The 13359-nt window shown below is 40.9% G+C and overlaps 1 protein-coding gene across 4 annotated transcripts in view; it reads right to left on the bottom strand.

Annotated features, from left to right (window-relative positions):
* Positions 1-13359, bottom strand: part of srbd1 (S1 RNA binding domain 1) — a 289801-nt gene that overhangs the window by 221567 nt on the left and 54875 nt on the right. For all 4 annotated transcript variants that reach the window (XM_041178598.1, XM_041178607.1, XM_041178625.1 and 1 more), the window contains exons 13-14: positions 5644-5801; positions 253-343 (exon numbers count right to left, since the gene is read on the bottom strand). In XM_041178598.1, coding sequence (XP_041034532.1) covers positions 253-343; positions 5644-5801 — 249 coding nt within the window. The remainder of the gene's footprint in view (positions 1-252; positions 344-5643; positions 5802-13359) is intronic.

Genomic DNA, 13359 nt, shown 5'->3' with positions numbered 1-13359 from the left:
ATTTTTCATTAGAAAATACCACAAATGAACTTTCATTATTTTGCCTTATTAACTTTAGGAGTGATTTTATCCCTTTTTTGTTTCACCATACAAACTCTTTATAAAATATTCAGATAGAATGGACACATTATGCATTTATTACAAGCATTATTTAATTTTCTGGGCCAAACTCCAGTAATTACTATATTCATTTGAAAATCACATTACAAAATTAGGTGTAGCAATGCTTGATGCAAGGTACAACTGTCACACCTGTACTTATGAAGTAAATGCCTTATCTTTTCAGCTTCACGCTGCGCTCCTTGACCAAGTATGTAAATCACATCAGTATGAAGTATTTGGCCTAGAACAACAGCAGGATGGTTAACAAAAGAAGTTTGTGAATATGATGACTTGCATTTTCAAACATCCAAAACTACTGAATTCACTATATCAAAATAAGTATCAGTGCATTAATTTCACGATGCAATTTGCCATTTAAAGTTAGGAAAAGAGCAATCCACTACAGAGATCATAAGATCTTGGACCCTGGGACAAAGCACAAGTAAATTGTCTATTAAATAATAGATTTTTACAGTAGCTGTTATAGTCCTCTATCTCCAATTAAGTTAGAAAAACATTAGAAATGCTGCACTAGTCTATAACAGAAGTTTTTAAAAGTTGTTTTTCCACAAATATATGCTGACTTACATGTGCTCTTGGAAGCTAGGCAGAGCACCCAATTTGAACAAAATAGGCTGGTAAGTCCATCCTTTTTTTAAAAAATGCTTGTAACAAAGCAAATTTGAAGATGATGTCTTGTTAAAATGCAGGACAGTTATTTGAACAAACCCCATAATTGAACTGACTGATTCACTAGGGGTAATTTTACACCCCAATACAAAGGGGTGGAAGTTGGGGGTTAAATTGATAAATATGTGAAATCCGGCTTCAACCCACCACAAGCTTCCTGTTTAATTTCAATGATGGGTTTGGGGCATCTGAGTAATCCACTCTGTAGAGACAGCACGGTGATTATAACATTTAAATTAGGTTACGTTCCTCAGAGTTTGGCAGCCATTTGAATTTAATGCTGGACAGCCGGGTTTCTCAGGGCTCAACAATAACACCCTGCATTTACATAATGTCTTTAATGTAATAAAACATAGATTTTAGGAAGGGAATTCTAGAAATTAGGGACCAGGCAACTGAATGCACAGCCACGAATGGTGCAGCAATTAAAACTGGGGATGCTCAAAAGGCCAAAATTAGAAGAGCGAAGATACCTCAAAGGGTTATGTGGCTAGAGACACGGGAAATCCAATAGCTAAAGAGAGGTAAGAGCTACTAGCTGCAGAAGAAAAGTGCTTTTAAGAGCATTATTTGTGAACTATGTTCCCTCTAGAGTGCACATGGGCATGATCGTTCAGCAACTCACTATGCAGGCTGCACGCAAATCTTGTCCTTTAAAATGCCAGCAGTGCATGGTCTCGCAAAAAATTAAGGATATTGCACACTTAAAACGAACAGGCCATACACAAAATGAAAATTGAAGGGGATGTTGCTGATGACTTAGGAGTAACAGGGAGTCTTCCCCAGACCTGCAAGCAAGTCTGCTGGTGGAATCTGCCTCTCCAGTCATGATTTCAAGCCCACTGCCAACTATGTCCCGATCTTTCCTTCCCTCCCTCCTTACTGCTCTGCTCAGAGCCCTCTGATCACATCCCAATCTGTTCTAATTGTAGAGCGGCCTCAAATCAGCTCTCCCATTGTGGCAATCTTCCACCTGTACATGGTTCGCCTCCTAACTGTCCCAACACAGAGGGCATCTTCAGCACTAGTTTCTTTTCAATCTCCTCTAGTCCTACATTCCCCCCTTTGCTTGTCCAACCTTGGACTTTTATGCATTCGTTCTTAGCTACATCAAGGGCTGACTTGGCCCTAATCTCTGGACCTCCGTCTCCAAAATCCCTCTTTCTAATTAGTTATTTCAAGCTATAATACCTTCTAAACAAAACTTTTGGTCACGCCATCAACTCTCCCACCCTGGTTCAATAGCCATTCATTTTTCTGCTCGCTTTAAAGCACACTGGGATGTTTTTCTATATTAATCATGCTACATAAATGCAAATTTTCATTTCTGCATTATGTGATACCTCTATTTTGAAAATTTGGAATTGAAATGATTACTATTCCAGGCATTTCTCGGCTCAGAGATTTCAAAAAACCTGATTAAAATTTTAGTGCTTGCAATCCTGTAATTAAAAAAAAAGGATGCCTGGGAGCAATTACAAGGCTATTATGTGAGCCATGGGCTTGGATGACAATGGATGCAGACCATGTTTACAAAGCTTGAAGGGTTTCGAATATCCTCAGCTCCACAATTAGATTAAAACGTTAAAGAAATACTGCAGGAAAATGCTGAGTATTCATTTGAAAGACAGTGCGATGTGCCATTTGAAGGACAGCAGTTGAAGCATAAACACTCTTTGCCTGTCTTCAATGACTAGCAATTCTGGCTGCTTATTACTTTTCAGTGAGTGAGAAGATCAATGCATTCCTGGGATACAAGCTGTAGACTACAGCTTTTCATAATGGTATCCTCAATTTAGGCACAACTTTAGTGGTCATAACTTTGAGATGCATCAATAACTATTTACTTTTTGGCATAGGACCTTCAGTATTAAATTATCTCAGTTGAAAATTTTGCTGTATAATCACTTTTGTATATTTATTATATTGAGGATGCTCCATGGGGTATCAATTGAATGCATAATTTAACACACTTAAACAATTCTCAACTGAGTTGTGCCAGTCTGTTTATGTGTAGCCTTCTCAGGGAATTCTGCTCAAACCCAGTGAACAAATAGGAAGAATCCACAATTACTGCATATTTAAATTTAGTTCGAATTCTTAAATTCACAAAGCACTTTGATACCCTCATATCTTTGCAAAGTAGCATTGTTTACCACAGATTTAATTTCCAATCTTGAAAACAGTGATTAAAGCTGGAATTTCTCTTTAAGTAAATATTGTTAGGATCTTGGTAGAGACCAGTAACTTTTAAAAAAGAAATTCGAATTCCCAGTTATGAACTGAAAGAATTACGCCATAAGATTTCACGTTTTAAGTAAAAACCTTTCCTGTACTAAACAAAACAGGTACTAATAGCTTAAAACTATATTTCATAAATCGGAGAGTTTTCTTTATTTATTCATGGGATGTGGGTGTCACTGACTAGACCAGCATTTATTGTCCATCCCTAATCGCCCTCGAGAAAGTGGAGGTGTGCTGCAGTCCATGTGTTGCAGGAACCTATACTTTACAGGATCTTGAGAGTTTCTTATTCCTAGGACCAAACCAAGGTGTGTCACAGCTCTCTTCGATTCACTTCGATTCTCCTCAGAGTTCCCACTTTTCTCTGAGGAAGGGGATATCTTGGGGTCCTTCCGTCAGCATCGGGCTAGGCAAACCCTCCAACTCTCCTTCGACGCCTCATAATTGTAGACTCCCCAGCTCAAACATGGGCTTCACTGGATTCCTGCTTAGTGACTTCAAAATCAAAAAACACTCTTAGTTCCTGACAGCCCTTTTCTAATGGTCCACAGCTCTTGGCAGATTATCTGTCTGCTTGTCTCAAAGCTGCTCCTAGGCTGACTTCAATTGCTTCTGCTTCTGTTTCTGTGAGCAATCGCATAGTCAAAACCCAAAACCAAAAAAAATTACTCCCTGCAATCTATTCCTCCAGCAGCATGGCATGCCTGGGGTGTCCCAGTTAGAGATTTAAATTAATTATCACCAATCCCAAACCTTTCCTTTGTCCTGGGAAACAATATGAATAATTTAAGCCCCTTATTGAGGCAGCTGTAGCGATTCCATTTCCAACAAGAAGCTCAAAGAGGTAGCCCATTGTTTAGTTTCCAATACTTCCCACTATGACCTTAGAAATTAAATGTAGTTCACCCTTTGATTTGCAATTACTTAAGGTTCATTTATCAACTTCGCAAACCAGGTGTTTTAATTTATCTTACACTTAAAAATTTCAATCCTCCAACTAAAGGTTATACTCCTCAAATCTATGAGTCATAAGATCAGGTATTTGTAACAATATTTTAATAATTTGTCATGAATCTTGCTCAAATTCCTACCTTTCAGGTACTTTCACATTACATATTAGCATAAAACAAAACCTAAACAGGGCCAACAAGCAGTCTCATTCTAAAACCATCAGTGGCAGTCAAGGATAACCAATTTTTGTTTACAGTGCCAAAAGTTATGGAGATAGAAATTTTCAAAAGCACCAACATTAAGTTATTAAAGCATATCTGGGGCACCTCAACGGCTCAGCAGGCAAATTGTACCATACTGGATGGTCCTGTGCTACATATTATAGGAAGATCACTTATTGATGCTCAGTTAATTGATCCCAATGAGAGTGATGATGTGGGAGCAGCTAGAATCTACTTGACATATTCATGACAGTTATGACGACCTTTGATCCAGAAGCAGTACAGTAAGGAAAATTTGTAATTTTTTAAAAATGCATAGGGAATCTGTAATTGGTTTTACAAATGTTTCAATTGCAAAGGAATTAACTGTAATTTTCTCGAATAATAAAAAATGCTGCTCCATGAGACCTGGCGACCCTTGACCTGGACGCAATACCAAAAGAAAGGAAGCTAATATACGAAAGCATGTGGTCAGACCCAAAGGAGAGCTGCAACATAGGGGAGAACAGAAAAGGCATACTTACAAGGAGTGAGAGTGTGAGACAGTATGTGTGAGTGTGAGAGTATGTGTGAGTGTGAGAGTGTGTGAGTGCGTGTGCGCACACGAGATACAGTTGAAGACAACAGAAATCTGAAGACAGGGTCAGAGCAGGGATTGTGAAATGGACAATTTTACTGCTGCTGCTTCAATTTTGTCAGAGCCAAACAGATCATTTAACAGGGTTTATTCGAGGGTTCAGATAAAGGAGTCCCTGGGGAAGCTGTGCCATCAACATTGTTGTGAGCCTAGCTAAGGAGGTTCTACAGGAGTGTGCCGTCCAGGTGACAACAGTCTCCAGGGACCTCAGATGAAACGCGGCTGCCAATGAACATGGCTCCAGGGCCAAATCAAGGAGTGGGAAAACGCAGGATCGTATGTACCAGAGGCTGAGTTAGTGAACTTTGGGACTACACGTGGTGCCACAGGTCTGCGGAGAGTGATGTGGGTGCTTGTGGTTGTGTAAGACTTTTTCGTATTGACAATTTAAAGTGAAATTTAGCTTTTTATTTGAAGTATTATTTGCCTGTAATGATGTTTAATTTGCATTGGTTTTGATTTGCTAAAGTAAAAAGTTATAAAAAGTGAGATCTTGTTGGTAATTGGGGGTTGTTTGGTAAACTTAGTTACTTTAGTAACGTTTCTCCCGTAGGAGTCATAACACAGTGAAGATCCAAGTGCAGTGCAAGATAAACTACAGTTGCAAATGATAGCCGACCATCCTATGGTGCATCATGCTGAAGGGAGTCATTGGGCCATTTTGTATCCTTAGCAACTTCTTAAAGATTGTAAACGAAGTGTTAATACATTGTAGCCTATGCCAAACAGTGTAAAAAGTGCACATATATCCATATATTCTACCAAACCAAATTACCCAAAGCAAAGAGAGAAACCTACTTGTAGCTGAAATGATTGATACTTTACAGCCATGCCTAAAACCAGGATCAATCCCCATCAGAACCCGGCCACGAACAGGATTAATCAAAAGAAGCTGTCGAAGATTTCTCCCAAACATTGCAATAGATTCCTTCTCAGCATCTGAGCTTAAACGGGATCTTAAAAGAAAGATAAGCAAAGTCTTAACTCCATTAGTTATCCAAATAAAATAGAATTCACAATAACATGATATTTTGCACTTCTTTATTCTTAACTGCTCAACATAATTTCAGTATTTATCTTCATCCATCTAGATAGTGTCCAAAAAGTGTCTGTGAGAAGAATGTCAATTACAAATATAGCAATGTCCTGCAATTGTAAAACTCGAATTTATAAAAATCCAGGTCTGGGATCTAACCTTCTAGCTCTCTCTCTCTCTCTCTCTCTATCCCTGCTTGTAGGTACTCCTACCAGGAGATCTGCTGTCTGTCACACTCGTCTGTCTTGAGTCATCCTCAAACATCCACTGTAGCTTGTCTGCAACCGCTTTATGACATTTGTCATCCAACTAAGCGTTGTCGTCCCTTCTTTCTGCTGCCCTCCAGCAGAGATCTCTGTAGCTTTTTAACTGATCAAATAGCCAAAATACTGACATTTTCTTTTCTAGATGTCTTGCTCTTACAATTTCAAGTACCTCTTCATTTGTCTTATGCTCTGTTTATGGAATTTGAAGCATATGTCTTAGCATCCATATTTCAAAAGCCTCTATTTTCTTCCAAAGGTTTCTGAGGCATACAGGAAAATAGATAGAATCTAGCATGAGTTTTTTCCTTGTTAAAAGCTTGAGTTTTCTTCTTGTTAATACATTCTTTATCTTCGCAAAATTACTTCTGGCCATCTCTACCCTCCTTCTGACTTCGGCATCGCATCTACCATCTTTTATTATCATTTGCCCTAAGTAGACAAACTTATCTACAGAATTACCTGGAAAAACTCATCAGGTCTGGTAGCATCGGCGGAGAAGAAAAGAGTTGACGTTTCGAGTCCTCATGACCCTTCGACAGAACTTGAGTTCCAGTCCACTCAAACTCAAGTTCTGTCGAAGGGTCATGAGGACTCAAAACGTCAACTCTTTTCTTCTCCGCCGATGCTGCCAGACCTGATGAGTTTTTCCAGGTAATTCTGTTTTTGTTTTGGATTTCCAGCATCCGCAGTTTTTTTGTTTTTATAGACAAACTTATCTACTTGTTCCAGCGTGACATCATCCACTTCAATCTTCACTTGTTTCTTTTAAGGTATTCCTTCTGAATACTACTGTTTGCATCTTTTTGGTGTTCATTCTCAACCCATATTCTAAGCTTCTAGATTTTACTTGATCTACAATATTCTGTAGTGCCTCTTCTGAATCTGCAAGTCACCTTGTGTCGCTGTGCCCCAATCTTTACTGCTAGATACACACCAGACTTGCTTAATATTTGTTGTCCGTACAGATTGAATAATTTTTGTAACAGTATAACAGCCTTATCGTACTTCTCTCTTCATTTGAAACATATCTGATTGTTCTTCTAGCCTGATGCTCGCTATTTTGGTTCCAATATATGTTCTGGATAAATTTCACATCTTACTTGTTAACGTCCCATTTCAGCAGCACGTCTATTAGCTTTTGGTGATAAGTACGATCAAACGCCTTTTCATGGTCTATGAAGCAGATGTAAATGTTCTCGTTTACATCTAGATATTTATTGGAGATTGTTCTTAGGCTTAATATTCAGTTTCTTGTTCCTACACAAGTCTAAATCCAGGCTGCGTTTCACCAATTTCTACTTCAAGTGTATTATTACCTCTCTTTTATGAATTTCTAGGTCACTTTAGTGAGATGACTCATTAAGCTTGTAGTTCTAAAATGATTGCACTTCATTGCTTTAGGTTTCCTAACAAATAAACGAACATCACAAGTCACTCAGAATGCATCCTTTGGTACATATTGGATCACAAATTTCAGTTATCACTTCCAATTCAGTTTCTCGAAGGGCTTTTAGATTTTCTGTTGTTACTTCATCAATGCCTGGAGCTTTTCCTGTACTCACCAATTTCAAAGCATTCTTTACTTCTTGATATCAATGCTTGGTTCATCGTTTGCCTCTATTTTGAGGGATCCACATGATTTGGGTCATTATACAATTCACTTAAATATTCTGTCCATCTTTTTGCTACTACATACCTTTAAACAATATTTTAGCATCTTTGTTTTTTATGGACCCACTATCTGTAATTATCCTTTACTTTCTATCTATCAAAGATTTCATCTTCTGGTGCATAACTCTTGTTTTGTGATTTCTTTCCAGCTCCAATACTTCATCACACATCTCATTATCCTATTTCTCTTTAGCCTCCCTACATGCATTCTTTAATTTCTTTTCAATTTCATCCTACTCAGGTGTGTTTCTTTTCTTTCCCCTTTCTGTCATCATTGCTAGTATCTCATCTGTCATCCACTCTTTTTTCTTTTCCATTTAGGTAGTGCTTCCTTTGCAGCATGTTGTACACCAGAAATGTAGAAAATAGGAGCTGGAAGAGGTCATTCAGCCCTTCAAACCTGCTCTGCCATTCAATGTGATCATGGCTGATCCTGCACCTCAACACCATATTCCCGCGCTCTCCCGATACCCCTAGATGCCCCTAGATGCCTTTAGAGATTAGAAATCTATTTCCTTCTTAAATATATTCAGTGACCTGGTCTCCACAGCCTTCTGTGGTAGAGAACTCCACAGGCTCACCACCGTCTGAGTGAAGAAGTTTCTCCTCATCTCAGACCTAAATGGCTATCCTGTATCCTGAGACTGTGACCCCTTGTTCTAGACACACACCACCCCCCATCCCGGCCAGAGGAACCATTATCCCTACATCGAGTCTGTCCATCCCTGTCACAATGTTATACGTTTCAATTAGGTCCCCTCTCCTTCTTCTAAACTCCGATGAATACAAGCCTAGTCAGCCCAATCTCTCCTCATGCGACAATCCTGCCATCTCAGAAATCAGTCTGGTGAACCTTCGCTGCACTCCCTCTATGGCAAGTACATCCTTTCTTAGGTAAGGAGACCTAAACTGCACACAATACTGCAGGTGTGGTCTCACCAAGGCCCTGTCCAGCTGCAGTAAGGCATCCTCACTCCTGTCCTCAAGTCCTCTCGCAATGAAGGCCAGCATACCATTTGCCTTCTTAACTGCTTGCCGCATCTGTATGCTTGCTTTCAGTGATTGGTGTACAAGGACACCCAGGTGCCTTTGTACATTAATATCTGCCAATCTATCACCATTTAAACAATACTCTGGCATTCTGTTTTTCCTACCGAAGTGGATAACTTCACACTAATCCACGTTATACTGCATCTGCCATGTCTTTGCCCACTCACTCAACCTTGCCACTTGAAGCTTCTTAACACCCTCCTCACCACTCGCATTCCTGCCAATTTGCGGTCGTCAGAAAACTTGGAAATATTATATCGCTGCTCCCAATGTGGTTTCCTCTACATTGGAGTGACCAAACGCAGACTGGGTGACCGCTTTGCGGAACACCTTCGGTCTGTCCGCAACCATGACCCAGACCTCCCTGTCGCTTGCCATTTCAACACACCACCCTGCTCTAATGCCCACATGTCCATCCTTGGCCTGCTGCAACGTTCCAGTGAAGATCAACGCAAACTGGAGGAACAGTACCTCATCTTCCCACTACATACTTTACAGCCTTCCGGACTGAATATTGAGTTCAACAACTTTAGATCATGAACTCTCTCCTCCATCCCTACCCCCTTTCCGATCCCCCCTTTTCCAATAACTTATATATATTTTTCTATTTCCATTTTAAATGTATTTCTATCCATTGTTTTATCTCTACCTTTTGGCCTATTTCGATCCCTTCCCCCCACCCCACCCCCACTAAGGCTATCTGTCCCTTGATCGTCCTGCTTTCTACCCTTAATGTCACCATTAGCACATTTCTTAGCTAATATCGCCATCGTCAACACCTCGTTGTCCTTTTGTTTATGACATCTTTTGGCAATCTCCACCTATCACTGGCCCTCTATCCAGCTCTAACTGTCCCATCCCCCCACTTAAACCAGCTTATATTTCACCTCTTTTCTATTTTTCCTTAGTTCTGGTGAAGAGTCATACGGACTCAAAAGGTTAACTGTATTCCTCTCCGCAGATGCTGTCAGAACTGCTGAGTTTTTCCAGGTATTTTTGTTTTGGAAATATTACATTTTGTTCCCTCATCCAAATCATTGATATATAGTGAATAGATGGGGCGCAAACACTGGCCTCTGCAGTACCCCACTAGTCACAGCAAAAATGACCCATTTATTCCTACTCTATGTTTCCTGTCTGCCAACCAATTCTCAATCCATGCCAATATATTACCCCCAATCCCATGTGCTTTAATTTTATACACTAACCTCTTATGTGGGGCTTTATCAAAAACTCACTGGAAGAGGAGGCTCCACAAATATCCCCATCCTTAATGATGGAAGAGTCCAGCATTCAGTGCAAAAAATAACTGAAGCATTTGCTACAACCTTCAGCCAGAAATGCCAAGTGGGTGATCCATCTCGGCCTGCCCCAGAGGTCCCCAGCATCACTGGTACTAGACTTCAACCAATTCCACTCACTCCATGTGATATTAAGAAATGGCTGAAGGCACCGGATGCTGCAAAGGCAATGGGCCCTGACAATAATCCAGCAATAGTACTGAAGGCTTGTGCGCCAGAACTTGCCGCATCCCTAGCCAAGCTACAACACTTGCATCTACCCAGCAATGTGGAAAATTGCTAGATATATCCTGTGCACAAAAAGCAGGACAAATCCAACCCAGTCAATTACCGCCCCATCAGTCTACTCTCGATCATCATTAAAACGATGAAATTGATCATCAACAGTGCTATCAAGCTGCACATGCTTAACAATAACCTGCTCACTGACGCCCAGTTTGTGTTCCGCCAGGGCCACTCAGCACGTGGCCTCATTACACCTTGGTTCAAACATAGATAAAAAAGCTGAACTCCAGAAGTGAGGTGAGAGTGATTGCCCTTAACATCAAGGCTGCATTTCACCAAGTGTGGCATCAAGGAGCCCTGGCAAAACTGTGGTCAATGGGAACCAGGGGGAAAACTCTCCAGAGTTATTGTCATACCTAGCACAAAGGAAAATAGTTGTGGATAATAGTGGATAATCATCTCAGTTCCAGGGTAGGGTTCCTCAGGGTAGTGTCCTTGGCCCAACCATCTTCAGCTGCTTCAACAATAACCTTCCTTCCATCATAAGGTCAGAATTGGGGATGTTCACTGATGATTTCACAATGTTCAGCATCATTCGCAACTCCTCAGATACTGAAGTAGTCCATGTCCAATGTAGCAAGACCTAGACAACATCCAGACTTGGGCTGACAAATGGCAAATAACATTCATACCACACAAGTGCCAGGTAATGACCATCTCCAACAAGAATCTAACTGCCGCCCTTTGATATTCAATGACATTACCATCACTGAATCCCCCACTATCAACATCCTGGGAGTTACCATTGACCAGAAGCTGAACTGGACTAGCCATATAAATACTGTGACAACAAGAGCAGGTCAGAGGCTAGGAATCGTGCAGTGAGTAACTCACCTCCTGACTCTTCAAAGCCTGTCTGCCATCAACAAGTTACAAGTCAGGAGTGTGATAGAATACTCTCCACTTGCCTGGATGAGCACAGCTCTAATAACACTCAAGAAGCTTGACACCATCCAGGTCAAAGCAGAACACTTGATTGGCACCCCATCCACAAATATTCACTCCCTCCACCACCGATGCAGTGGCAGCAGCGTGTACCATCTACAAGATGCAATGCAGAAACACACCAAGGCTCCTTAGACAGCACCTTTCAAACTCACAACCACTACCATCTAGAAGGACATGGGTAGCATATACATGGGAACACCACCACCTAGAAGTTCCCCTCCAGAAACGTACCACCCTGACTTGGAAATATATCGCCTTTCCTTCACTGTCGCTGGGTCAAAATCCTGGAACTCCCTCCCCAATAGGGTGTACCTAAATTACACAGACTGCAGCAGTTCAAGAAGGCAGCTCACCACTACCTTCTCAAGGGCAATTAGGGATGAGCAATAAATGCTGGCCTAGACACTAAAGCCCATATCCCTTGAATAAATTTTTAAAAAGATTTCATAGGCATATAGTCGTTTGGCAGTACAGAAGCTTTTAATCTTGCCCTCATCAGGACAGCTGCACAAGATAAATCATCTGTAAAGAGAACAACAATTTATACTGCATGAGAAGAGAGTACTGATTGGTTGGCAATTGGACTTTGATTGGTAGAGGCTTTGACGGAGAATGCAGCAGAGAACAGTTAACTGCTAGACTTTTGTTTCACATTCAAACCAGGCAGGTTGACTCTGATTGGTCAATGCATTGCCATGGGGAATGAACCAGGGAATGGCGGTCCCCCAAGCTTTTGTTTAGTTGGAAAGATGTAATGCATGGACATGCTCCTTTTGTCTGCAAAGGACAGGGCCGTATGTGTGAACATATGTGGCTTCCAGCATACGTAAATGAGCAACACTGAGTCCAACAGATAATCTTAAACTTGTTTCAGTGTAATTCTTAGCACAATCAGGATTGTTAAGCAAATATTATCAAATCGCAGAATCACATTTAATGTTGGACACAGTGTTTTAAGTTTTGCAAGCAAACGTTGGTTGGGTACAGTCAGTACTTTGCCTGTTGCGAAAAGCCAAAGGGACGTGCTGTTTGATAAGATCCACTAGTCATTGGGGTGTACAGCCTACATACCTGGCATAACACTGGCACTGAAATTCATACACCACATGACTCATTTGTGTGATAGGCAGAATGTCTTTTTGAATTGACGGTAGCATCCTGTCAGCAAAGAATACCACTCATGGTGCTACTGCATCATAACAGCGTGCAACAGCAATGATCTTTGTCAGTTTCCACAAGAAACGCATTTTTGATGGAATGACACCTAACCCCGTACCCCTTGCACACTTCCGATACATAGATGATATGTTTGCTAAATTTGAACCCGCAGCCAGTACTTCCTTACACACCTTAATGGGCTCCTTGGATGAGTTAACTGTGGAAGTCGGTGGGCTTGTAATGAATATTGGTGGACAGTCTATCACCAGAAAGTGAAACAGAGAGGTCAAGGAAGGGAAGGGAAGTGTCAGAGATGGACCATGTGAAGGTGATGGAGGGGTGGAAATTGGGCTCCATCCTGCACACAAATTCATCTTTGAAATTAAGCAGTCAAATGAACTCTCTTTCCTCGATGTGCTAGTTGAGAAATCTGCAATTTCTACTGCAAGCTTACCTTCACTGGTCAATAAACACATTGGGATTCATATATTTCCATGTGCAATAAGATTGGCCTTATTGGCAACCTTGTAAGTTGGGCCCGAGCATTTACTCACCGTGCTGAAATAGGGTGCATCAAAGCCATCCTCTGGGATAATGGCTACCCTGATCAGGTTATTGATCACTGTATATAGCTCAAAATCATGAATGGGTTATGGCCACCTCTTTCGGCCTTGAAAAGCACCCAGTCTACCTCTGATTACACTGGAAGGGTAAGTGTCTCAAAAATTTGAGCAGCAGGCGAGGCTAACAGTTGCATGCTGTTACTATGCAGTAGCAACACAGTGGTATTCTCCACCAA

Source organism: Carcharodon carcharias, chromosome 2 (assembly GCF_017639515.1).
Source record: "Carcharodon carcharias isolate sCarCar2 chromosome 2, sCarCar2.pri, whole genome shotgun sequence".
NCBI lineage: Eukaryota > Metazoa > Chordata > Chondrichthyes > Lamniformes > Lamnidae > Carcharodon > Carcharodon carcharias.
Note: the sequence above shows the minus strand (reverse complement) of the source record. Positions and strands in the feature narration are given on the sequence as shown.